General features: G+C 35.3%; 1 protein-coding gene across 1 annotated transcript; it reads right to left on the reverse strand.

Annotated features, from left to right (window-relative positions):
• Positions 1–3,302: 3,302 nt before the first annotated feature.
• On the reverse strand, positions 3,303–25,991 carry LOC140062913 (uncharacterized). The gene is made up of 19 exons (XM_072109313.1): positions 25,940–25,991; positions 22,401–22,542; positions 21,815–21,910; positions 21,435–21,516; positions 20,953–21,082; positions 18,652–18,823; positions 18,277–18,475; positions 13,594–13,767; positions 11,895–11,997; positions 10,779–10,869; positions 10,464–10,593; positions 9,688–9,808; positions 8,893–9,013; positions 8,419–8,659; positions 7,578–7,856; positions 6,995–7,184; positions 4,884–5,966; positions 4,313–4,511; positions 3,303–4,189 (listed from the first exon to the last, which is right to left on the reverse strand). The coding sequence occupies exons 2-18, from the start codon at positions 22,526–22,528 to the stop codon at positions 4,357–4,359; spliced, it is 3,495 nt and encodes a 1,164-aa protein (XP_071965414.1). The 5' UTR covers positions 22,529–22,542; positions 25,940–25,991; the 3' UTR covers positions 3,303–4,189; positions 4,313–4,356.
• Positions 25,992–27,711: the final 1,720 nt, after the last annotated feature.

A 27,711-nucleotide genomic window follows, 5' to 3' on the forward strand; every position in this document is an offset into this window, starting at 1 on the left:
CTGTCTAGACTGTCTGTCTGTCTAGACTGTATGTCTGTCTGAACTGTCTAGACTGTCTGTCTGTCTGAACTGTCTAGACTGTCTGTCTGTCTAGACTGTATGTCTGTCTGAACTGTCTAGACTGTCTGTCTGTCTAGACTGTCTGTCTGTCTAGACGGTCTGTCTGTCTGAACTGTCTAGACTGACTGTCTGTCTGTCTGTCTGAACTGTCTAGGCTGTTTTTTGTCTAGACTGTCCGTCTGTCTGAACTGTCTAGACTGTCTGTCTCTCTGTCTATAAACTGTCTAGACTGTCTGTCTGTCTAGACTGTCTGTCTGTCTGAACTGTCTAGACTGTCTGTCTGTCTAGACTCTCTGTCTGTCTGTTTGTCTGATCTGTCTAGGCTGTCTGTCTGTCTGTCTAGACTGTCTGTCGGTCTGAACTGTCTAGGCTGTCTGTCTGTCTAGACTGTCTGTCTGTGTGAACTGTCTAGACTGTCTGTCAGGTATAGACTCTGTCTGTCTGTCTGAACTGTCTAGACATAGACAGACAGATAGTCTAGACAAACAGACAGTCTAGACAGACAGACAGTCTAGACAGACAGATAGTTTAGACAGACAGTCTAGACAGACAGTCTAGACAGAAAGTCTAGACATACAGAAAGTCTAGACAGACAGAAAGTTTAGACAGACAGACAGTCTAGACAGACCGACAGTCTAGACAGACAGACAGACAGTCTACACAGACCGTCTAGACAGACATTCTAGACAGTCTATACAGACAGACAGTCTATACAGACAGACAGTCTATACAGACAGACGGTCTATACAGACAGACGGTCTATACAGACAGACAGTCTAAACAGACACAGTCTAGACAGACAGACAGTCTAGACAGACAGACTGTCTAGACTGTCTGTCTAGTCAGACAGTCTAGACAGACAGTCTAGACAGACAGACTGTCTAGACTGTCTGTCTAGTCAGACAGTCTAGACAGACAGTCTAGACAGACAGTCAGTCTAGACAGACAGACAATCTAGACAGAGAGTCTAGACAGACAGACAGTCTAGACAGATAGACAGTCTAGATAGACAGACAGACAGTCTAGACAAACAGACAGTCTAGACAGACAGACTGTCTAGACAGACAGTCTATACAGACAGTCTAGACAGACAGTCTAGACAGACAGTCTAGACAGACAGTCTAGACAGACAGGCTAGACAGACACGCTAGACAGATAGTCTAGACAGAAAGTCTAGACATACAGAAAGTCTAGACAGACAGAAAGTCTAGACATACAGAAAGTCTAGACAGACAGACAGTCTAGACAGACAGACAGTCTAGACAGACAGACAGTCTACACAGACAGACAGTCTACACAGACAGACAGTCTACACAGACAGTCTAGACAGACATTCTAGACAGACAGTCTATACAGACAGACAGTCTATACAGACAGACGGTCTATACAGACAGACGGTCTATACAGACAGACAGTCTAGACAGACAGACAGTCTAGACAGACAGAAAGTCTAGACAGACAGACAGTCAGTCTAGGCAGACAGTCAGTCTAGGCAGACAGTCAGTCTAGACAGACAGTCAGTCTAGACAGACTGACAGTTAGGGTATAAAACGCTAATTCGTCCACTCTTAGAGTACTGTGTACAAGTGTGGTCACCTAACCAAGTTGGACTCAAGAAGATTTTAGAAAGAGCACAAAACCGAGCAACCAAACTTGTACCTGAACTTAGGAATCTTCCCGCTGATGAGCGTCTTGCCATGCTTCACCTACCAACACTCGAAGAAAGACAAGATAGAGGTGATCTCATTGAAATGTTCAAAATTATCCGTGGTATAGTAAACATTGAGGCAAATTCATTTTTCACTCTAAGGCAAAACCCTGGAGGTTATATAACCAGAGGACACTCACTTACACTATCTAAACCTAGATACAAAACCATCAGGAGAGATACCTATTTTGACGTCAGAGCAATCAACAAATGGAACTCACTACCAGAACATGTCATTGACAGCACAAACACAAATTCATTCAAAAACAACCTCGACATTCACATAAACAAAAGGAGAGGAGGCAACTATTACGAGCATTAAGCTCACAGCCTCTTTTAATCACTAAAGGTAAGAATCACTAAAGGTAAGAAACTGGAGACACTCGAGATACTGGAGACACTTGAGACACTGGAGAGACTGGATACACTGGAAAGACTGGAGACACTGGAGACACTGGAGAGTATCCGAGTAGTTCCGAGTAGCTCCGAGAAGTTCCGAGAAGTTCCAAGTAGTTCCGAGTAGTTCCGAGAAGTTCTGAGTAGTTCCGAGTAGATCTGAGAAGTCCCAAGTAGTCCTGAGTAGTTCCGAGTAGTCCCGAGTAGTTCCGAGAAGTCCCGAGTAGTTCCGATTAGTTCCGAGTAGTTCTGAGTAGTTCCCAGTAGTTCCGAGTAGTTCCGAATATTGACAAGTAGTTCCGAGTAGTTCCGAGTAGTCCCGTGTAGTTCCGAGTAGTTCAGAGTAGTTCCGAGTAGTTCCGAGTAGTCCCAAGTATTTCCGAGAAGTTCTGAGAAGTCCCAAATAGTCCCGAGTAGTTCCCAGTAGTTCCGAATAGTGGAATTAAGCTTCCATAAAATGGCCTATTCAAAATCTGATTTTATTAATCTTTATTTTTTATGTTGTCGGGGGACAATACATCTTGAACTAATATTGAACACATTAAACTAAACTAACAAGATAACTTTTTGTTATTTTTTATATTAAGCTATTCTTCCAAGATGACAAATGCTCGAAGCGTGGTAGAAATACAAACACGTTATTCAAACAAGTTCTAGATAATGTTGGAATGGTCAAGCCTTCATTAACAACTCGAAGGCCCCCTTATTTTGAATCGGCATTTATTTATCATATGCCATCTACAACACTCTGTCTGAGTTAGAGATTAAATTTTTATATTATATTAAAGCATGGTCTCTCCATAAAAAATCCGTATTATACTAAATTTAAAAAAAAATTAAATTCAATGGATGAATCACAAATTGGAGGCACATATATTTCATACACCAAAGAAAAATTACAAGTTTATGCAAACAATATTTAATTAAAAATGTATGATTAGCATTAAAATCGTAATTTGACTTGTATTGTGATTATCTTGTCAAATCACCAAATAATTGAATCATATTTACAAAAGTCAATATATTTACAACATTTTTATACAATGCAATGCATATGGAAACTATTAATAAAGGAATAACACTATAAAATAAACCATATCGTTGGTATTCTTTCAATACTTTGTATCTTGACAGAAAATGATCTTACAGGAAGAAATTCAGAATTTTATATGTAATGAAATGAAACACTAATAGTAAAAAGATCAAATTAATTATTATTTTTAATTTGTTCACTTACTGTAACTATTAATTATTATTATTTATTTTGTTATCTGTATACCAACATACATGGTATTGAATACAATTCCAAAAAAAATAAGTGTTTTCCAGGTAGGTATATTTTATCATATATATTTAATAAACAAAACATGCCTGAAAGCATTTTCTGATGACTCAAATTGAGTATGTCATCAATGTCATTTTCTAATTTCATCTATAAAGGCTTCAATTGTCATAAGGACTAACCAAGTCATCCAGTCATTTGGTGTGCCATCTAATGTTTAAATGAACTCTGTCTAACAGTACTGCCATCTGATGAAATGTGGTGTGCCATTGTATAAATGAACCCTGTCTAACAGTACTGCCATCTGATGAAACGTGGTGTGCCATCTAATGTATAAATGAACTCTGTCTAACAGTACTGCCATCTGATGAAATGTGGTGTGTCATTGTATAAATGAACTCTGTTTAACAGTACTGCCATCTGATGAAATGTGGTGTGCCTTTGTATAAATGAACTCTGACTAACAGTACTGCCATCTGATGAAACGTGGTGTGCCATTGTATAAATGAACTGTGTCTATTCAGTACTGCCATCTGATGAAATGTGGTGTGCCATCTAATGTATAAATGAACTCGGTCTAACAGTACTGCCATCTGATGAAATGTGGTGTGCCATTGTATAAATGAACTCTGTCTAACAGTACTGCCATCTGACGAGGATGAGTGATCATATCATCTGTGCATCGGTACATCATTTTCCAGTTGGGATCTCGTCCATAAGTGATCTCTCTAATATTATAACATCTGAAGGACAAATGAGTACACATCCAATCAATATTTTGTTTAAATATAGTCTTAATAATTAATTATATTTGTTGCAAGAAACTCTGAAATGTAATGCCAAATAATGGTTGAATAATATCATACTTAATGAAATAATGGTGAATATCTTTATATTCGATGGTGATATCTCAAATGTCAATGAGCTGTCCAACCTTGGGTGACGTCATCTGAATAATTGAGGAACTATCACTACCAGTTACTGGAGAGTGCATGTGGTTGATGGCAGGTTTATCATTCTCTTGCATTGATGATGACAACATTAAAATTGAATCATCACCATCATCTATCAGCATCAAATTTAATAACGAAATATATAAATAACTAAAGCAGCATGTAAACATTTGTATGCTTTTTAAATTTTTGACAATAAATTGAATCTTGTTCGTCTAGTATACACTATAAATTCAATATCGTTTTAACAATATTGATGTAAACCTCAGGCTGATGTGTGGTAGAACATTGAATGTTTTATTGGGTACAATTATATAATCAGAGAAAAACAGAATAAATACATTTTATCCCACAGAAATGACTTCGGAATTCAAGTTTGTATACAAATTATTTTTTGTATGAAGATTTATCAATAATATACATAAATAAATATCTCAAACAGTTTCACTTTCACAAATTACAAATATAAACAAAAAAGATTTACCTAGAAGATCAAAATCAGAGCTTTTGTTCCATTCGTCATCATCAAAGAGGATTAACCGTTCATCTGCATCATCATGAAGACTGCTAGAAACTGAAGATTTTGTTAGGTGTATTGGCGATTTGATGTCTGAATTCAGCTTTAACCTTTCTAGTAATGAAACAGTTGCATCATGCTTTGTGATATCAAATGGAGAATCATGATCAAGTATTTCCATTTCTCCATGTCTTTGTAAATTCACTGGTGTCATGCCAGGTGAGAAGTGATGCAAAACGTCCTCTACTGGTCTTAATTTATCCAAATCAAAACATTCATCTTCTGAAAAAATTAAACTTAAATTGTTCCTCTTTCCAGTTGATTTTACAAAGCTTAAAACTTGACTTTCATCTTTGTTGATTAACACATTAATGCTTTCTTGACAATCGTCAGAGAAGTGAACACTCTTTTGCGAGTCACCACTAAGAGTCCGGTATTTCAATGTACTTTTTGTCACACTTTCATCAGATAATTCACTACTTCTAACTGACAACCTTGTTTGAGGATGATCATTTGCTATGATTCCATCAGATAAGTAACTGCCTGGTGATGATGAACTCCCCACAGGCATTTCACTAAATGATTTCATTGATGAGGCATGCAGTTCGTTTTCAATCGACGGTGGGTTTTTTAACAAATTACTAGTATGCATACTCTCCGTAATGGGAGAATCTACAGAAATGTCCTTTCGTGCTTCCAGTCGCTGTCTTGATCTTAAAGGTAAAATCGGTGTTTTTGATGCAAAGATTTCTGAAAGATCACTTTGAAAATCATTTAGTCCTTCTGGAGTTGCTAAAAGTGGAGAATCTAATGCTTGTAATTCTAAATCTAATTTTGGATGAAACTCTTTTATTTTATCAACTTGAGGCATGGCCTGGGATTGAAAATTGATGGGCGATTCTTTATGACTGTAAATACTGCTATTCTGGACATCAATTAGCTTTTCTGTTGGCACATTCTTTTCTACAGGAAATTCTTTCGACACAAATGTTTTTCCAGAAAACTTGGAGGAACCAAGTTTCTGAACATTCGGGGAATCCATTAAACTATCTACAAAATTAAAATGATTGTATATTATAATAACATAAATATTCTACTCTTGGGTAATGTCTGTTTGATCCCAAAAATACAGGCGAGACACGTATCTGCGACTACAGACACAGGTAATATCTCCAATATTCTCTACTGCTTTTTTAGACATTTCAGCAGATGTTGAGGGTTGGTTATTTGTTTCTTGACTAATCATGTCCTGTATTTTTACTTGATTTGCACATAACATAAATATTACACTCTTGGTAATGTCTGTTTGATCCCAAAAATACAGGTGAAAACTCAGTTTTAAATCAGTTTAGCACACACCCATAAAACCATGATAATTGTACAGTTAAAATTCAAAATCTGTTTTGAACACATAACCTTGGGATTAAAAGTGTCACTACCTCCATACATTGTAATTATAATATGTCAACTTACCATCAGATACAGTGTCACTACCTCCATACATTGTCATTATAATATGTCAACTTACCATCAGATACAGTGTCACTACCTCCATACATTGTCATTATAATATGTCAACTTACCATCAGATACAGTGTCACTACCTCCATACATTGTCATTATAATATGTCAACTTACCATCAGATACAGTGTCACTACCTCCATACATTGTCATTATAATATGTCAACTTACTATCAGATACAGTGTCACTACCTCCATACATTGTCATTATAATATGTCAACTTACCATCAGATACAGTGTCACTACCTCCATACATTGTCATTATAATATGTCAACTTACCATCAGATACAGTGTCACTACCTCCATACATTGTAATTATAATATGTCAACTTACCATCAGATACAGTGTCACTACCTCCATACATTGTCATTATAATATGTCAACTTACCATCAGATACAGTGTCACTACCTCCATACATTGTCATTATAATATGTCAACTTACCATCAGATACAGTGTCACTACCTCCATACATTGTCATTATAATATGTCAACTTACCATCAGATACAGTGTCACTACCTCCATACATTGTCATTATAGTATGTCAACTTACCATCAAAAAGCTTTTTAGTTGGCATCATTGAGTTCATATCATTATCTTCTTCCATTTTTTCAGTATTTTCTGGAGTTCGACTAAGTTTGTCTCTGGTAGTAAAGGGAGTTGTTGCTAATGCAGCCAGTGGGTCATCTAAGGCCAGTGGTGTATTGCCATCTTCAGCTGTTCCAGCCACAGCATTAGCAATCTATCACAATAAACATTAATATCAATACAAGTGGCTAAATCCAATATCAAGATTACACTGAGAATATATCTTAGATTTTCAGGTTGTGTGAATTTACAATACAGTATGGAATACATTTAAGGGCCTGTTTTTGTTGTCAAGAAAAACCATTTTTTTTTTTACAATGGTTTTAAAAAAACTTCTGGGGCACTAGAAATGGCACTGCTGACAAATTGTTTTTTTCTGATACAGCTAAAACACAATCATAGCCTTAAAACAATCACCAATAAAACAAAATTGGGTAGAAAATAGGCTGCAACATTATCATTGTTATAACACATTACTAAAACATTTTTAGCAGTATTGTATGTTATAAGAGAGCTACTGTATAACAATAAAAATATAATCACACACCTGCTCTGCAAGAATCAAATGAGCAGGAGCAGCAGCAGTTGACTTAGCTGTTGACATTACTGGTGTTCTATTATAAATTTCATGTCTTACAGCTGGTCTTCTTGCGCTCCCATCTGGTTTTCTGTTAATAGAAGCATTGAAGTCACTAATCTGTGTGGCAACTACAGTTGTTATGCTGTCCATATACACTGGATTGTCTTCAGCTATTTTTCTGATGTTCGTTGTTGCAGCTTTGATTGCGGTTTTTGGATGATGGTGGTTACGATGCTCTCTTTTTGGCTGTAATGCAGGATGAATGACACATTATTGCTTAAGTTAATGTTTTTTTTCATTATGATTGATGACTGCAGGTTACATTGGTTCCTGTTCAACAAAGTTCAAAATAATTTGTTTTAGTGAACATAAAAGATATGATATATCTTTGAACATGTCATGTACACAAACAAGAAAGACAAACAAAATTTGATTTTCTGAATATATCAAGCAGGCGGTCCGAGTTCAAGTCTCGGTTGGGGCGACTTTTTCTCATTCTCACAGATTTCCTCATCTTTATCGTTTCAAATTAATTAATTTAATTTCAGTATATCACCGGGCGGTTTCGAATTAATGTTCATTGCCTAATGTGTTTATATATATATGTATATCACCGGGCGGTTTAGAATTAATGTTCTTTGCCTGATTTGTTTATATATATATATGTATATACAGTATATCACAAATTCAAAATAATTACTACACTATTTCATTATTTCTGTCAACCTGGACTTAAATAAAGGTACTGTATTATCAAAGCATGCAATCAAAGGTGATATTCAAATGAGATGATTATTGAAGGCTAAACCTTTTTCTTGAAGTCTGTATTAATCATGCCCTTTCTACTGTCTCTGTTAGCCTTCACTGTTTGGCTTCCGATTGTCTGATGCCAACTCTTACGATTTGATCCCTTTGGGGTTACCATATGCTGCTTTAGTGGTTGACAGTGGATTGGTGTTGACTGGGCCTTAGATGGTGCCGATTTTACTCTTTTTCTTTCTTCTATGCCACTACCCTCAACGGTTTTAATTGGTTTCGGAAGTTTAGAACTAAAAACAAAATAAAATTATTTTAAGTCTGCAAGGGCCATCTTGGAAGTGGTCCAGCTGTATTCTAACCCTAACCCTAACAATATGGCTCTTTTTACATTGAATGTTAAAAACTAAATTTTAAAATAATTGTTACTTGTCAACTTTAGTTTCTACAATAAACAATATGGCTCTTTTTACATTGAATGATAAAATTTAAATTTTAAAATAATAAGTTAATAGTATTTTCAAACCCAATATTGGTCGTCAAGTGCTTGGCAGTGCTGACTGGTGTTCCTTGTTCTAGGCCTGCATGTTTCAAAGCCTCTTTATCAATTACACTTCTCAAAAGAGTAGTTGCTTCTGGTGTATCCACTACAAAACAAAGTTATATATATATATGGTAATGCCTTCTATAATCACATTTATTACACTGCTATGTACATAAGTTATATATATATATATAGTATATATATGGTAATGCCTTCTATATATGGTAATGCCTTCTATATATGGTAATGCCTTCTATATATGGTAATGCCTTCTATAATATATGGTAATGCCTTCTATATATGGTAATGCCTTCTATATATGGTAATGCATTCTATATATGGTAAAGCCTTCTATAATGTAAATAACATTTATTACACTGCTATGTACATAAGTTGACAATTTTAAAATCGTGTGTTTTTTTTACAATAAAACATAGAAATGAATAGCTATTCTTATACAATTTTGACCAATATTTACATTTATAACAGCCTTTTTTCATGAAATTATCTCATTTTTACAAGAAAATTGGTTCTGCCCCAATTTTAAAGAGCAAAAACGCCAAGATAATCATGAATGTTAATAAGCTTCATAGATAACCACTGAAAAAATGTTTTAAGTCTGAAACAAGACAAATTATCAAAGTATTCTATTTTTTTAAATTAGGTTACATTGGTAAATTTTACTTTAAGCATTTATTTTCTCTTCATCAACATTAGTTGAAAAGGTGAACAATGATAGAAATGTAATTATTGGCTTTAAGAAGAAAGTATGCTTACAAATATCTGGGGACCTTTGCAGCAGTCTACGTGCTAGTTCCTTTGGAGTACCATCTCTTAAAATTGTGTCTGGTTGAAATGATACTGGTGGTGTTGATGGTAGCAGAGTAAGATTATCAAACTGAAAGATCAGTCAATTCAGCAATATTAGAAGACTTCAGAATATATACGAGCGGGTCAAACGACCGAGCGGTTAAGGCAGGGATGTCATTTATTGTACCTAACTTGCTTTTAGTTTTGGTGGTGGAACAATTCTTTTCAGATAAGGACTTAACCACTGTTGTAATTTGAAAACATAATTTTACTTATGTAACGGTTTTTTGACATGAGTATTTTTTTTTTTGTTTTTTTTTTTCAATTCTACCCACTTGTTTGTAGCACTTTTACATTGTTAATTGATTTTCTGTTGCTATTTTTATCATTTTTTCATTGTTAAAACTTATATCCAAGTAAAGTGGTATGGGTCTGTGTGGTTAATTAAGCACCACTGACTTTAGGGAGATGAATAAGATCAGCTGATGAAAACACAACACACTAATATCAAATATAGGCCAAAAAACCCACAAATTTTAATGAATATGCCTGGATAGGCGTATCAAATTTACCAGAATTGTACCGGAAATGTTTTAAACCACATTTGATGGAGTATTATTATTGGATATCAATATGACTCATGAACAGAATTTCTACTTGAAAAAGTTTTAAAATACTGGAGTGGAATGGGGTGTAACTAAACTAGGTATAAACATCAAATTACTTGTATGAATTTTACATACCATATTTTTAGAAGAACCTAAGAAGGGATGTTGTTTTAATGTACTATCCTCCTGCAGAGTTTCAATCTGCTCTGTAAGGTTTGCTATAGACTTCTTAAGCTCTGGTAATAACTCAACTGATAGATTTGATCTGTATACAAAGAATATGATTTAATGCAATACAAAATAAGAAAAGAAAAGTTTATTTAACTATTGAACATTTTGAATTAACAATTGTACTTGGTTAAGACATATAATTGTATTAAGTGGTGTAGACTGGCAGCCTACTATGATAAAGAAATATAAAATAAGTAGTATAGACTGGCAGCCTACTACCTTAATGCCTGTGTGTTCACCAGGTGAGTGTGATGATCATGAACTTGTCTAATTACAGTTGGTGAAAGTTCTCCAAAATCAGGTAATGATGCTGAAATTAATTAAAACTAAAGTAAAAATCAATTTAATTAATTAATTTGTAATTATCATTTTATAATTGTTGGTTCAATACTTTGTTACTGACTTTTTTCAAAACCTTCAAATATGTAGTGTGACACTAACCTTCAAATATGTAGTGTGACACTAACCTTCAAGTATGTAGTGTGACACTAACTATCAAATATGTAGTGTGACACTAACCTTCAAATATGTAGTGTGACACTAACCTTCAAATATGTAGTGTGACACTAACCTTCAAATATGTAGTGTGACACTAACCTTCAAATATGTAGTGTGACACTAACCTTCAAATATGTAGTGTGACACTAACCTTCAAATATGTAGTGTGACACTAACCTTCAAATATGTAGTGTGAAACTAACCTTCAAAAATGTAGTGTGACACTAACCTTCAAATATGTAGTGTGACACTAACCTTCAAATATGTAGTGTGACACTAACCTTCATTTCAGTTTACAATACAACAATAAAACATATTGAAAAATCACTTTGTATTTTGGGTTTGTTTGTAATAATTAAAATCACTTTGTATTTTGGGTTTGTTTGTAATAATTAGGATTAAAATCACTTTGTATTTTGGGTTTGTTTGTAATAATTAGGATTAAAATCACTTTGTATTTTGGGTTTGTTTGTAATAATTAGGATTAAAATCACTTTGTATTTTGGGTTTGTTTGTAATAATTAGGATTAAATTTGAAAAATACCACAGACTATAATAATAATAAATAAAATTAATAAAAACAATTTTAAATAAACTTGTATTTGGAATTATTTCACATTTAAAAAATCACAGGTGAGGTTTTGTCACTAGCTCAAAATCACAGGTGAGGTTTTGTCACTAGCTCAAAATCACAGGTGAGGTTTTGTCACTAGCTCAAAATCACAGGTGAGGTTTTGTCACTAGCTCAAAATCACAGGTGAGGTTTTGTCACTAGCTCAAAATCCTGTTTGAAAAAATGTCAAACCATAACTATACTTAATTGTGAATAATAATGACCTTGATTAAGCTGTTCCACGTATAAATGAAGTGATAAGTTCCATAATTGAATCAGCGTCACCAGATTTAACTTGCCACCTTCGTATGTATTGCTTAAATTTCTCTGAAAACCAAATAAGATTGCAATTGACATCACTCATATTGAATAACTAAAAATATGGTGCAAATTGTTCTATAAACCTACAATACAAATTGTGTTATGATTGCGTTACTAATTGTAAATGTGAGGAAAATAACCTGTGTTTACAACCTGAGGGCTGAATTGTACACTGGTACAACAGACAACAACAGCGGTTGAGGTAAGGGTTACCCTCTACCCCCAGAAAGATGCACAGACAACAGCGGTTGAGGTGGACATAAAGGATACCCTCTACCCTCAGAAAGATGCACAGACAACAACAGCCGTTGAGGTGGACATAAGGGTTACCCTCTACCCCCAGAAAGATGCACAGACAACAACAGCGGTTGAGGTTGACATAAGGGTTACCCTCTACCCTCAGAAAGATACACAGACAACAACAGCGGTTGAGGTGGACATAAGGGTTACCCTCTACCCTCAGAAAGATGCACAGACAACAACAGCGGTTGAGGTTGACATAAGGGTTACCCTCTACCCTCAGAAAGATGCACAGACAACAACAGCGGTAGAGGTGGACATAAGGGTTACCCTCTACCCTCAGAAAGATGCACAGACAACAACAGCGGTTGAGGTTGACATAAGGGTTACCCTCAGAAAGATACACAGACAACAACAGCGGTTGAGGGGGACATAAGGGTTACCCTCTACCCTCAGAAAGATGCACAGACAACAACAGCGGTTGACATAAGGGTTACCCTCTACCCTCAGAAAGATGCACAGACAACAACAGCGGTTGACATAAGGGTTACCCTCTACCCTCAGAAAGATGCACAGACAACAACAGCGGTTGAGGTTGACATAAGGGTTACCCTCTACCCTCAGAAAGATACACAGACAACAACAGCGGTTGAGGTGGACATAACGGTTACCCTCTACCATCAGAAAGATGCACAGACAACAACAGCGGTTGACATAAGGGTTACCCTTTACCCTCAGAAAGATGCACAGACAACAACAGCGGTTGACATAAGGGTTACACTCTACCCTCAGAAAGATGCACAGACAACAACAGCGGTTGAGGTGGACATAAGGGTTACCCTCTACCCTCAGAAAGATGCACAGACAACAACAGCGGTTGAGGTGGACATAAGGGTTACCCTCTACCCCCAGAAAGATGCCCAGACAACAACAGTGGTTGAGGTGGACATAAGGGTTACCCTCTACCCTCAGAAAGATGCACAGACAACAGCGGTTGAGGTGGACAAAAGGGTTACCCTCTACCCTCAGAAAGATGCACAGACAACAACAGCGGTTGAGGTGGACATAAGGGTTACCCTCTACCCTCAGAAAGATGCACAGACAACAACAGCGGTTGAGGTTGACATAAGGGTTACCCTCTACCCTCAGAAAGATGCACAGACAACAACAGCGGTTGAGGTGGACATAAGGGTTACCCTCTACCCTCAGAAAGATGCACACAAACCAGATGTGTAACACCTTTAGGTTTAAATCCGTATGTAAACAAGACTTCTATCAGAAACGCTTGACCTTGCATTTAATTTATTTACCCAGTATTATAAATTGATAATATTAAAGGATCAATTCTTATAATTGACTCACTCTCTGTAACTCCTTTTCACACTCTCTTAGTAGCATTTCAGGAATGTGTATGTGGATATCGCTGGCATCCAATTTGAAACGATTTGTAGATCCATCTAAAATTGATTGCAACACATCACGCTCTGGTTTTTGTACATTGTAAAGTTCATTTACAGACTTCCACAGCTCACGAACCTATATGAAACAAACATCAATTTATTTAAAGATGTATTGTCCCCCAAAAACATGAAAAATGAAGATAAGACTGAATACTGAATAGGGTTATTTTGTAATTAATTTATATGTGGTAACTACTGTATTATGTAACATTAAAATGGCATATTCAACAAAAAAAATTATTTTTCATGAAGGAAAATATATCTTTAAAAACATTTCACAAGGGGTAGTGTATGATTGAGAGATTGTCAACACGCCTGCTGCAAGGGGTAGTGTATGATTGAGAGATTGTGAACATGGCTGCTGCAAGGGGTAGTGTATGATTGAGAGATTGTGAACATGCCTGCTGCAAGGGGTAGTAGTGTAGGCCAGTATGTAATTTCGTGTCATTTTTTTGTTAAAAGCAAAATTCCAGCTGATTTAGTGTCTTTAGGATGTAAAGTAATGAAAAAAATATGTTGCCATTTTTTTTAAAAAGCTTAAGGGTGTCAAATCCAAGATGGCCACCAATATGTAAAATATCCAATAAATGTACCATATTGGACAAAGTAACACCCATTATGAATAATATTTTAAGTTCATATGGGTTCTCTGCTATATAAGAATTATTATAAACCTATATTCATTAGTATTCTGACATTTTGAATTTCAAAATGGCCGCCATTTTTAAAAAATGGATTAAATTTCTTATTAAAACATGTGCAAGTTATGACGTTGATTGAAATCACATAAAATGATAGGCCTATGACAACAACATTGGTGATTAACACAAAATGGCGGCCATTTTGAATTTTAAAATGGCCGCAATTTTTTTTAAATGGGTTAAATTTCTTATTAAAACTTGTATAAGTTAAATAAAATTAGATTGAAATATACAAAATGATATGCTTATGACAACAACATGGTGATTAACACAAAATGTTGACCATCAGGAGGTCTACAGTACTGACAGTACACTTCTTCATATTAAAACATCTCATAAACTTCTTCAGTTAAATGACAACTAACTCTGCCAAAGTCCTTCAATGAAATATTTCTAATCTTGGATGCGATACAGTAAGTTGACCTTCCTTCGTTCTCTACTGCTGTATCCATCAAACTTCCACAGACCTTGTTCAGAAACAAATTGGCAAAATAACTGAAATACCTCATTTCACCGGCAAATAATCTCTATAGGAGTCTTCTTTTACTTTGATAAGTTTGTCACCTGTATTCACCGTCATATATATTTTTTGCCAATATTCGTCGTTTTCTTAGGATCCCATATAGACAGTTTGCCTTCTACAAGACTTTTACCAATGCCTCAAACATTTTCTGTCCAATTTCATCATGCCATGGCCAACAAACACCTTTGTGCGAATTGCAGCATTCTTCATTAATCGGGATATCATCTCTCTTTAAATGTAAACTAAATTTGCCAGCTCTGATGAAATCATTAATTTGTGTTATTCCAATGATACCACGCTCAATGACCCTGATCAATTGATGTAAATCCAGCAAGTCTCACACATACATGTCCTCTCATATACATACCATACTGTATATAGGGATATAGTTTAACCACATCATTTAGATTTCGTCGACTCTCTGTATTCAAGTTAATATCTTTATGATCAGCCTCTTTCAAACAAAATGATACTTAACTTAGAATCTCTTTCTCCGTCTGCATTTGTAGAAGCAAATTTTTGTAGATTTTCAACTCAATTTCAATTGTACGCGGTCAAAGTAATTTCCGGGTTCACGATGAGTTCACAGGTTCACCTTGCAACTACCTGGTTTCAGTAAAGTTGGTCGTTAGTGGCTATTAGCTATTTTAGTTTTTTGTTTATTTTCGGATTGAACCACGAGTGTGAAGGTACAGTAGTTAAAAAATAAAATCCCGATAGCCGAGTTTTATTGAGTAAGCTGGCAGGAATAACTGTAGGCTATCTGTGTCCCATTAGGGCCCATATTGCAAGCCGTCTAAAACATCTTCCTTCTTGGGCCGAAACGGCCTACACTGTCGCGGAAGTTAGTTTCAAAAGATGTTTAAATTAAATAATGTATTATGATGGTATTTATTTGAATAAACGCCTCCCCAATAAAACACTTTGAATAATAATCGCCTACACCCCCTCCCCCCACCTACCCAACTATCTAATAAACGCCCATCCACATTAATTATACACACAATATTGTATATACTATTTATAATAGAATTCATTACACTGTTAACTATAATTTACCAAGCATTTGTTATAATTTTTTACCACTTTTCATATCTATTAGAGGATTTTATTTGATTATAAATGTTACGATATTATTAAGACTAAAAAATCCCTCGAATAAGCAACTCCCTCAAATGAACTCTGCCTCCCCACATCCCTATAAAACAATAAACACTATACTTTAAAATGTTATTAATCATCTAAGACACTGTGAAACAGAGTAGGTTTAGTTTTTCGAATGTCAAGCATTTTCAATAATGGTAACCGACAGAAAACGTACAAGGAGAACGTCCTTCTAAAACCTTTTTACCCGGGTCATTATCCTTCCGAGAACCTTAGTTTACACTTCCTAGAGGGGAGCGAGCGAACTAGATGTCTAACCCTCTAGTTAGACGTAATTGTTGTTGAATATTTGATATAAATTGTTAATTTGTTCCATACTTTTGCAACTCCAACTTTGAACGATTATTTAATTTTATAGTCATAGTGGGGTATTATATATCTGTTATAGAGGACATTGACAACTTTAGCCTTATATTTACAATTTACAATCCTGTGAGAAGTGACAATTTTAGAACATTGTGTACAAACAACAATTTATGCACACATATTTAAAAAAAATTATTTTAAAGAATTTAATTTTTAGTGGCGGCCATTTTGAAATCCAAGATGGCCGACAGATTATCGCTTTACATAGTTAGGATTGTATAATGGGTACAGTAATACCATCAAAACGGACTTGTTCCACATTTATAATTTGTATTATTGTTGATGATATTCTGATTTTTAATAGGGTTATTTGAATGTTGGCGGCCATCTTGAATTTGGTCCTTTAAATGTTTTAAATGTATTTTTTTTCATTCCTTATATTATCAAGATATGAAATAAAGTCAAAGTTTGCTTTTAACAAAAAATATACACGACATTCATATAAACGACATACCAGCCTATACTATAGTGTATAATTGAGAGATTGTCAACACGCCTGCTGCAAGGGGTAGTGTATGATTGAGAGATTGTCAACATGCCTGCTGCAAGGGGTAGTGTATGATTGAGAGATTGTCAACACGCCTGCTGCAAGGGGTAGTGTATGATTGAGAGATTGTCAACATGCCTGCTGCAAGGGGTAGTGTATAATTGAGAGATTGTCAACACGCCTGCTGCAAGGGGTAGTGTATGATTGAGAGATTGTCAACATGCCTGCTGCAAGGGGTAGTGTATGATTGAGAGATTGTGAACATGCCTGCTGCAAGGGGTAGTGTATGATTAAGAGATTGTGAACACGCCTGCTGCAAGGGGTAGTGTATGATTGAGAGATTGTGAACATGCCTGCTGCAAGGGGTAGTGCATGATTGAGAGATTGTCAACACGCCTGCTGCAAGGGGTAGTGTATGATTGAGAGATTGTGAACATGCCTGCTGCAAGGGGTAGTGCATGATTGAGAGATTGTCAACACGCCTGCTGCAAGGGGTAGTGTATGATTGAGAGATTGTGAACATGCCTGCTGCAAGGGGTAGTACATGATTGAGAGATTGTCAACACGCCTGCTGCAAGGGGTAGAGTATGATTGAGAGATGGTGAACATGCCTGCTGCAAGGGGTAGCGCATGATTGAGAGATTGTCAACACGCCTGCTGCAAGGGGTAGAGCATGATTGAGAGATTGTCAACACGCCTGCTGCTAGGGGTAGTGCATGATTGAGAGATTGTGAACATGCCTGCTGCAAGAGGTAGTGCATGATTGAGACATTGTCAACACGCCTGCTGCAAGGGGTAATGTATGATTGAGAGATTGTGAACATGCCTGCTGCAAGGGGTAGAGTATGATTGAGAGATTGTCAACACGCCTGCTGCAAGGAGTAGTGTATAATTGAGAGATGGTGAACATGCCTGGTGCAAGGCGTAGTGCATGATTGAGAGATTGTCAACACGCCTGCTGCAAGGGGTAGTGCATGATTGAGAGATTGTCAACACGCCTGCTGCAAGGGGTAATGTATGATTGAGAGATTGTGAACATGCCTGCTGCAAGGGGTAGAGTATGATTGAGAGATTGTCAACACGCCTGCTGCAAGGGGTAGTGTATGATTGAGAGATTGTGAACATGCCTGCTGCAAGGGGTAGTGTATAATTGAGAGATTGTGAACATGCCTGCTGCAAGGGGTAGTGCAAGATTGAGAGATTGTCAACACGCCTGCTGCAAGGGGTAGTGTATGATTGAGAGATTGTGAACATGCCTGCTGCAAGGGGTAGTGCATGATTGAGAGATTTCCAACACGCCTGCTGCAAGTGGTAAAGAGAAAATAATATCTTGTTTTACATCACCTTTTGAACTTTCTTTGTTCTTCGTATTGCTTGAACTTCTGGTTCCCCTTCAAAACAATCCCCGGAATGGCGTCGCCTGATTGGAGGCGGACTTCCTCGTTCCTTGGCCAACTGATTCGCTTTATCATACAGATCATGTAATTTTGTTTCCACTCCTCGAATAGATTTTGTTATTGTGCGGTGTTCTTTTGTAAGCTCTCTGAAATTAAATTTTTGTTGAAGTAGTGTTAACATTAATAATATTTTTAAGAACATAATAAAGTAAAATGTTAATAGTTTTGTTAATTTTTAATTGTGTAACATCAAAAATGCTTAATTGTAATTCACAAATAAAATACTGAATTTGCAAAATTATTTGTTTCTTAAATAACTTACGCAGCATAATCGAGCCACTGGTCCTGCATGGCTGTTGTTTCCTGTAATTGGTCCAAGAAACGTTTACGATGACGTATACCTGATGCACCAACCGTCTTAGCCATCACACCAGCCAGATGTATTGAAGAAGGAACCAAACGAGGGCGTTGCAATAAATCTCTACCTTTTAGCCCTAAAATATGACAATGGAAATTATATTTTAGTGTCATTAATACATTTATGTATTAAGGGATAGGAAATAAGATGTAATCAATACAATAAATAGTTTTGCTTTCTCTATAGTGTCGTTAATACGATAGGATATAATCAATACAATAAATAGTTTTGCTTTCTCTATAGTGTCGTTAATACATTTACAGTATGTATTAAGGGATAGGATATAAGATGTAATCAATACAATAAATAGTTTTGCTTTCTCTATAGTGTCATTAATACATTTATGTATTAAGGGATAGGATATAAGATGTAATCAATACAATAAATAGTTTTGCTTTCTCTATAGTGTCATTAATACATTTATGTATTAAGGGATAGGATATAGGATATAATCAATACAATAAATAGTTTTGCTTTCTCTATAGTGTCATTAATATATTTATGTATTAAGGGATAGGATATAGGATGTAATCAATACAATAAATAGTTTTGCTTTCTCTATAGTGTCATTAATACATTTATGTATTAAGGGATAGGATATAAGATGTAATCAATACAATAAATAGTTTTGCTTTCTCTATAGGGTCGTTAATATATTTATGTATTAAGGGATAGGAAATAGGATGTAATCAATACAATAAATAGTTTTGCTTTCTCTATAGTGTCATTAATACATTTATGTATTAAGGGATAGGATATAAGATGTAATCAATACAATAAATAGTTTTGCTTTCTCTATAGTGTCGTTAATACATTTATGTATTAAGGGATAGGATATAAGATGTAATCAATACAATAAATAGTTTTGCTTTCTCTATAGTGTCGTTAATACATTTATGTATTAAGGGATAGGATATAAGATGTAATCAATACAATAAATAGTTTTGCTTTCTCTATAGTGTCATTAATACATTTATGTATTAAGGGATAGGATGTAATCAATACAATAAATAGTTTTGATTTCTCTATAGGGTCGTTAATATATTTATGTATTAAGGGATAGGAAATAGGATGTAATCAATACAATAAATAGTTTTGCTTTCTCTATAGTGTCATTAATACATTTATGTATTAAGGGATAGGATATAAGATGTAATCAATACAATAAATAGTTTTGCTTTCTCTATAGTGTCATTAATACATTTATGTATTAAGGGATAGGATATAAGATGTAATCAATACAATAAATAGTTTTGCTTTCTCTATAGTGTCATTAATACATTTATGTATTAAGGGATAGGATATAAGATGTAATCAATACAATAAATAGTTTTGCTTTCTCTATAGTGTCATTAATACATTTATGTATTAAGGGATAGGATATAGGATGTAATCAATACAGTAGAACCTCCATTTTACGTACGGTACGGGACCGAAAGGCGTACGTAAAACAAGGGATTCGTAAAATCAAGGTTGACCTTAAATTGACCCCAAATACGTAGAGATCGTAGGTAGCCGTATTTGCCTACTTCTGTACAGTATGCAGGTGGTCACTAGCTAGGCCTTGCCTAGAATATTCAGGCTAGGCTAGCAGGCCTAGCAAGATGTGAGGCCTAACTAGACAAGTACAGTATATACAGGCTGTACGATGTTTAAATAAAGTGTAAAATATAATTGTTTTCTATCAATAAAAACAGTCGCTGCTTTAGGGGGAATGCACGTGCGTAGCTTGTCCCACAGACAACAACAGCAGAATAGACACAGCCATGATTGTGACTTTGTGTGCTTTGTTGTTGTTAAATTGCGCCCTCAATGTAAGAAAATGATGACGTCATCGGTTATTTTAAGCGTACGTAAAATCGAGGGAACGTAAAATCAGGGTACGTAAAACACAGGTTCTACTGTACAATAAATAGTTTTGCTTTCTCTATAATTTAATTGGGGAGAGTTGAATTTATGATTATGTGAATATGTTGCTAAAAACACAATATAAAATAACAGAGGCCTGCTTTTATCATGATTGTGTGTCTTTAACCCTATTACAAATACCTGAATTATGAGAACTGCTTGTAGAGTACTTCACCACTAGACCCAACCACGGGACATTAACATCTCCCAGTGTAGTGTTGTTAGCTGCACTCCTGATCCATCTCTCCCAATTTTCTCCTGGTACTCAAACCCCTAAAGAAAGCCGAACCAACTTACCATGTGATGATCTAGCCACTGTAAGAAGGACGTGAGCTGACAGATGAAGGAGAAGGCTGTAAAACTTGTCACCAGATGGAGACATCAACAATGAGGGCGATATTCTTGGAAGGTAAGCCTCATGATCATCCTATTAAAAAAGTAAGTTAGTATCAGTTTGCAGTGAAAACCCTGAAAAGTGATTTATGGTATTTTCAGGTAGCTCATAGAAATATACCTTAAACTACTTTAAGCTTTGAAACTTGACTGCTGCATATTCTATGTTAACCTACTGTATCTTTTGCATATTGTGTGTGTCGATGACAATATTGAAAGAAACTCAATGTATAAAGCTCTATCTAAACTACCAATGACATCATATCACTACCATATTTGGGAGCTCTTTTTTTTGCCAAACTAATTTAATAGTGTAGACAGAGCTTTTTCAAGCTGCTTTCAGCCGAAGACTATTGACCACATCAATTATTTTAAATATACTGTACCTTTGTTATTTCCGTGAGCCAATGTGTAACAGCTCTCCGGAAAAGCTGATCTTGTTTTTTGTCACAAATAGGATAGCACACTCTATGAAAATGAAAAACCAATTAAAAGACTTAAAAGGCTAATAAAATAACTACATACATTTGTATTATTGTGCTCTAGGGAATTTACATAGTTATATATTGACACTGGCAATTACCTGTACTTTTGGGTGTCAAGCAGATATGGTACATAATATAGCCACCGGTAGTGGCATTTGTTAGGGCCTATACTGTAGGTTTCACTTTGATGCAAAAACTTTATCACATGCAGCCTGATTTACTGTATTAGTTATATAATTATAATTATATTAAGTATCATTTTTTCCATACTTGAAACATACCTAAATCTTTCTTTAGCTAAGGCTGGGTTTAGACGAGTCAGCAGAAAATGCATAACAACTTCAAACGCTTTCTTGTTGGGCATTGCAAACATGTCTCTGTAATAAATACAAATACATAATTTGAGGTGGAGTTTTTAAAATATTCAGAACATGGTCTACGTGAGTAAGTGGCCGAGTGGTTAAGATGGTGGAATGAATGCGGAGCCATAATATCGGTAAGGGTACAACATGGCTCACTTGCTTCATAGTTTTGGTGGTAGAACAAGTCTTCTCGGATAAGTACAGAAACCATAGGCCCTGTGTAGCACTTTAAAAAACCTAGTACATCTTCCAAAATGTGTATGGGGTTACCGCATGCTAGTTTACACACAGCTACTGTCATGGACAGGGGAAGCCGTAGTTGGATGCACTGACAGGAAGTGACCCTTAAGGAAGAAGCATGTACATGATGCATTGAATAAAATACTGTTTTATCAGTCTGACTTTTATGCAGATACTATGCATATAATAATACTGTATGTCTATTAGTACTATCCAGTAGGCATACAGTAGGCCTACTCTTCTGTAAAGAACATAATTAGCTTACTTTGTAAATGGAATAGAGTGTTTTGCTTCCATAGCCCCTGGCTCAAACCCCAAAAGAAGGATATTGTTAAAGAAAATATTTCTTTGACCTGTAGGGTCAAACTTTCCATCAGCTTTCGTCCGGTTCATTTCATTTAAAATTTCTGGAGAAAAAAACATTAATTATGGATTTAGTGATATTGAACCTTGTTTCCTGTCTATGATTATCTCTGTGTCTGTCTGACTGGCCTAACTTTTGCTTAAAATTAAAGGGTATTTAAATAGTATTTATTGTTGTTTAATGATTTGCCACAAATAATACATGTATTCTTTATATCATTAATTATTTATAAATGTGGATGGTGGTCAAAATAACCCTACAAATGAACTTTAATATAAAATGAAGGTTTTATGTTTAAAACAATGTAAGTTGTACTATTATTGAAAGCTTTTGATGCAAACAATGAGGACACCATGAATTGACTTCTAACCCTAACCCTAACACCATGAATTGACTTTTATTGCTACAGTACACTAACACTAAATAGAATACTGAACACTGGATACTGAAAAGCTTTATTTTTCTATTATCATAGTAAAATAATAATAGAAATTCTTCTTAAAGATTAGGAAATATATATAAGTACAATAAAAAAACAGATATATAAAATATAAACAAAAAATGTAAATATAGAATACACACAGATTAACATTATTGGACAAAAACTTAAGTTTAAAAAGCAGTTACAGTTTGGAAGTTAAGTTAAAATACGATAAAATGCATAATAAAAATTAAAACGCTTAAAAAGTTGTAGTTTAAAAAGTTTCATTTACATATTCTTAACTAAAAAATACAGTATTTTATAAATTGTGATGTGAGTTAATACTATAGTCTATGGATGGCATTTGCAACAAAGGTATAGAAGTATCTGGTTCTGGTTGTCCTTGAAGTTATTGGAACATGTATTCTACTAATTCCGTTTAAACTTTAATTGATGATTGTAAAGTATTTTTTAAACGGGGTGATCAGTATCCTTAACTATCCAATCAATGTATATGTCATCTAATTGTATCAATCGATATTTAACGATATACCGTAAATTTTATAATTGTAATTGTTTTTTAGGGTGGGTTAATATTAGAAGGGGGTGTATTACTAATCTTAAATTAGGCACCTGAAAATAGTAACCCATCCCTTAACTTTTCCGGTCAGCAACTCAGCAAAATAATAAAACAGTACGAATAAAAAAACTTGGTTGAACTCCAACTTTATTTAATAAACTCAAAAACACTCAATCCTTCCCCCACTCCCGAGATTAACATGCATTATGATTATCTCCTTATTTTCAAAATACGGCTCAGCTGCATCATAAGTTGTTGTGACCCTATAGTAACCCCCATCATGATGGGTTACTACTAGATTAGAGTAGAGTAGGCCTAGCCTGGCCGCCTAGGCCCGAATACAGATCACTCCGGCCGCGCTTCACTCCGGCAGCGCTTCACTCCAGCCGCGCTTCAATCCGGCCGCGCTTCAATCCGGCCGCGATTCATTCCAGCCGCGATTCATTCCGGCCGCAGCTATGGAGCGCCCAATGAGTCTTTTACAACCGAGAAACGTTTTTTGTAGAGAATCAAAATAAACATTTGTAATCATACAGTATATTTTTTCTCTTTCAGGATCACAACAACATCGCAAGTGTTTTAAATTAGGTCTAATGCTAAAACAAAATAATTTATGTGTTTTATCCAATGTATAGGCTAGTATATTAATTGTAATGTGATTAATTAATGTAATTTATTGCAATGTACCCTATATGTCATATTATTTTTATCATATATAAATTAAAATATAAAATCATTGAACTGTACAAAAATGATATATTAATTCTTGATACAATTCCAGGTAACATTAATTAGACGGATATTTGATTATTTGAAATAAATTAATTAATATTGTAAATATTGTTATTAACTATAACAAACATCAATAATAATTGATTATTTGAAATAAATTAATTAATATTTTACAAATTGAATATTAACTATAATTAGTAAGTATGGGTACTGGCAAGATAAAGTGTTATAAAAATAAGGGTTTTAACTAATTTTTAATGTTAATAAATGTAAAGCTATAAAAATGAATGTACATAGAAAGAAATTAAATATTGTTATTCAGGCATTAATTAGACGGGTATTTGATTATTTTTTTATTATTGAATTTAATTAAGTTAAGTTTAGTTTGAAAGAAAAAGCAGTTCCAACTTCTTTGAATGTTATTGTTAATGAAAAAAGTAAAATTGTTGCTAATAAATATTCAATTAGTTCCATTTAAATTCACCAAGAATTTGTTATACGCCGTGGTTAGGATTCCGGCACCGGAACTCAACTGCCCACCGTTAGGGAATCCGACACGCTATTGCGCATGCCCAGAGCTCTGGGAAGTGAATTATAGCTTGCACTAATAGTGCCACACCACCACACCACGAAGAGTCGCGAGTGTTATAGGGATTTACTGTAGCCTAGATAGTCGTTGCGCGAGCGAGAGAGCGATGGATGAAACTTGGCCTATGCCATACATGAATTAATAATTAAAATACGACTGCGCCACGCGTTAAAATAATTATAATGATATTAATAAGTATCAGTATCTATCTAAGAATCGTAATGCTGTTTTTAGCGTTGCGACCCGAACAGTTTTTTCACATCCACGCGGTGGCTGCCGTCAACAAATCAACTTGTGATTGCATGTTGTTATGTACAGTATAATGCGTTATGAAAAATCATAAAACTAGTCATGTAATTATATAATTCATAATGATATGAATTTTATATATGAATGAAGCAACCACTTTTTAATTACAAAATAAATACTATAGGCCCCACTGGTCACGTCTAACTGGTAGCCCTAGCCTAGATTAGTGGCCATATTAGTAGGCATCTAGGCTAGTTCGCCGTGTGGCGCAGCTATGAAATTAATGATCCATCGATGTTGATAAGTATAGAGTCGCCGATTACCTCGCTCTGGGCATGCGCCGGACCAGACCGGAATCCAGTATAGAAAACGTAGATATGGGCGCTCCATACTAACGGCCCCTTTGCACAGAAAGTCGAATTGAATAGCGGCCGGAGTGCAAAACATCGCGCTAAACTGATACGGCGGCCGGATTGAAGCGCGGCCGGAGTGATCGGCTACCCTATAGGCCCTAGTAGGTTATTATTATAGATTGACTTAGAAGGGGGGTTTATATTAGAGTGTAGGTTACTATTACAAGATTTACGGTATTCAGCTTATATAATCCCTGGTTGGCTTTGTCTAAGTTCATTTAGGCTAGGCCTACCTAAATATCGAGGATATCGGTACACGGCCAGCTGGGCGGACTCGGCTCGGCTCTCTTGTTGTTGCTCTCGCCTTCTCTCTCATATGCAGCTGCTTTTATATATTTGGTATAGCAATACGCAATACAGTATTTAGCTTAATAACAAAATACTAAGCATATATAGTATATACAAAGTATTTAGGTGTTTTATAATTTAAAAAAAAATTTATAAATCTTTAAGTACCTTTTTATATTGTAATTTCACAGCGACAATTTGAAATTTGCTGGCCACACACACTCTCTACAAAGAATATAATCACAAGAATGAGTATTCCGCGATTTTTGCATGAGAAATTTGTAACAGAGAGCTCCAGTGAGTGATGCCCGCCCTCATAAGGGCGGATGTATACATACTAAATAAGACTTGATAGATATTATACATGTCACATTAAATAGAATTATAATAGTTTTTACCGGTCACGCTATCGTAGCGCCCGGTTGATAAAGCAAACTGTTTATACGGCAGTTTTTACTAAATAAATTGCCTAAAACGAACTATTAAATATCCAAATAGTATTTAACATGATGTTGGCATGTACTAGTTGATAACATTTTTTATCATGAAAATACTCACCGGTGGTCCAGCCTTTGATTAGTGAAACCGTCACAAAAAGTTGTATACATCCCAGATACATCCACACTTATGGCGGCGCCCTACCACATGGACAATATTACTGTTACAGGAAAAATCGCGGATTACTCATTCTTGTGATGATATATTCTTTGCTCTCGCTCTATCGACGATCTAGAGAAAGAGTGTACCCATCGTTGCCAGAGATAAAATTTGAATTATGCCGCCTTAATAAATACCAGATTGGGCCAAATAATGAGGTATATTCAGAGAGCGTCATTTCGACGATCGAGCATTCTCTACTTCTACGGAGCGCCATTTATGCCTTTATTTACTTATATAGAAATAGTACTACGGTAGCTGCTCCAGTGGACCAAATTTAGCACTAGTGGAGCGCAGTGTGATATAAAATAGAAATAAGTCACTGAATTTTAATATCTTTTCGTATGTTAATACACTGTGCTCAAGTGAACCCAATTTGGATCCAGTGGAGCACAGTGATATAAAATAGAAATAAGTCACTAAATTTTAATATCTTTTCGTATGTTAATACACTGTGCTCAAGTGGACAAAATTTGGAGCCAATGGAGCACAGTGATATAAAATAGAAAAAAGTCACTGACTTTTAACATCTTTTCGTATGTTAATAAACTGTGCTCAAGTGGACCCAATTTTGAGCCAGTGGAGCACAGTGATATAAAATAGAAAAAAGTCACTGAATTTTAATATCATTTCGTATGTTAATACACTGTGCTCAAGTGGACCCAATTTGGCGAAAGGAGAGCACAGTGATATAAAATATAGAAATAAGTCATTGAATGTTAATATATTTTCGTATGTTAATACGCTGTGCTCGAGTGGACCTAATTTGGCGCCAGTGGAGCACAGTGATATAAAATATGGAAAAAGTCACTGAATTTTAATATCTTTTCGTATTTAATATACACTATGCTCAAGTGGACCCGATTTGGAGCCAGGGGAGCACTGTGATATAAAATAGAAATAAGTCACTGAATTTTAATATCTTTTCGTATGTTAATACACTGTGCTTACGTGGACCCAATTTGGCGCGCGCGCCAGTGAGCACAGTAATATAAAATAGAAAAAAATCACTAAATTTTAATATCTTTTCGTATGTTAATACACTGTGCTCAAGTGGACCCAATTTGGCACCAATGGGAGCACAGGGAAATAGTCACATACAAAAACATCGAGAAAAAATACTTCTGGAATTTAAAAATATTCAAACTTGGTATATATGTTCAATATCGGTTACTCAATCCGTAAACCAAAAGAAAAAATAGTTTCAAGCCACATCAGTGATTTTAATAACTTGCGTTCGCTTAAGATAATACTTATGAAAAAACATACAATTCCGACACATA

This window comes from Antedon mediterranea, chromosome 11 (assembly GCF_964355755.1).
Source record: "Antedon mediterranea chromosome 11, ecAntMedi1.1, whole genome shotgun sequence".
NCBI classification, from domain to species: Eukaryota; Metazoa; Echinodermata; class Crinoidea; order Comatulida; family Antedonidae; genus Antedon; species Antedon mediterranea.

What these genes read in the sequence shown, in the direction of transcription:
- LOC140062913 (XM_072109313.1), bottom strand. Translation starts at nt 22,528, where the DNA reads ATGAACCGGACGAAAGCTGATGGAAAGTTTGACCCTACAGGTCAAAGA. An exon ending in CACTCTATTCCATTTACAAA is followed by an intron (nt 21,911 to 22,400) that starts GTAAGCTAATTA and finishes TATTTATTACAG; the next exon opens with AGACATGTTTGCAATGCCCA. An exon ending in CACTTGACGACCAATATTGG is followed by an intron (nt 8,660 to 8,892) that starts GTTTGAAAATAC and finishes TTTTGTTTTTAG; the next exon opens with TTCTAAACTTCCGAAACCAA.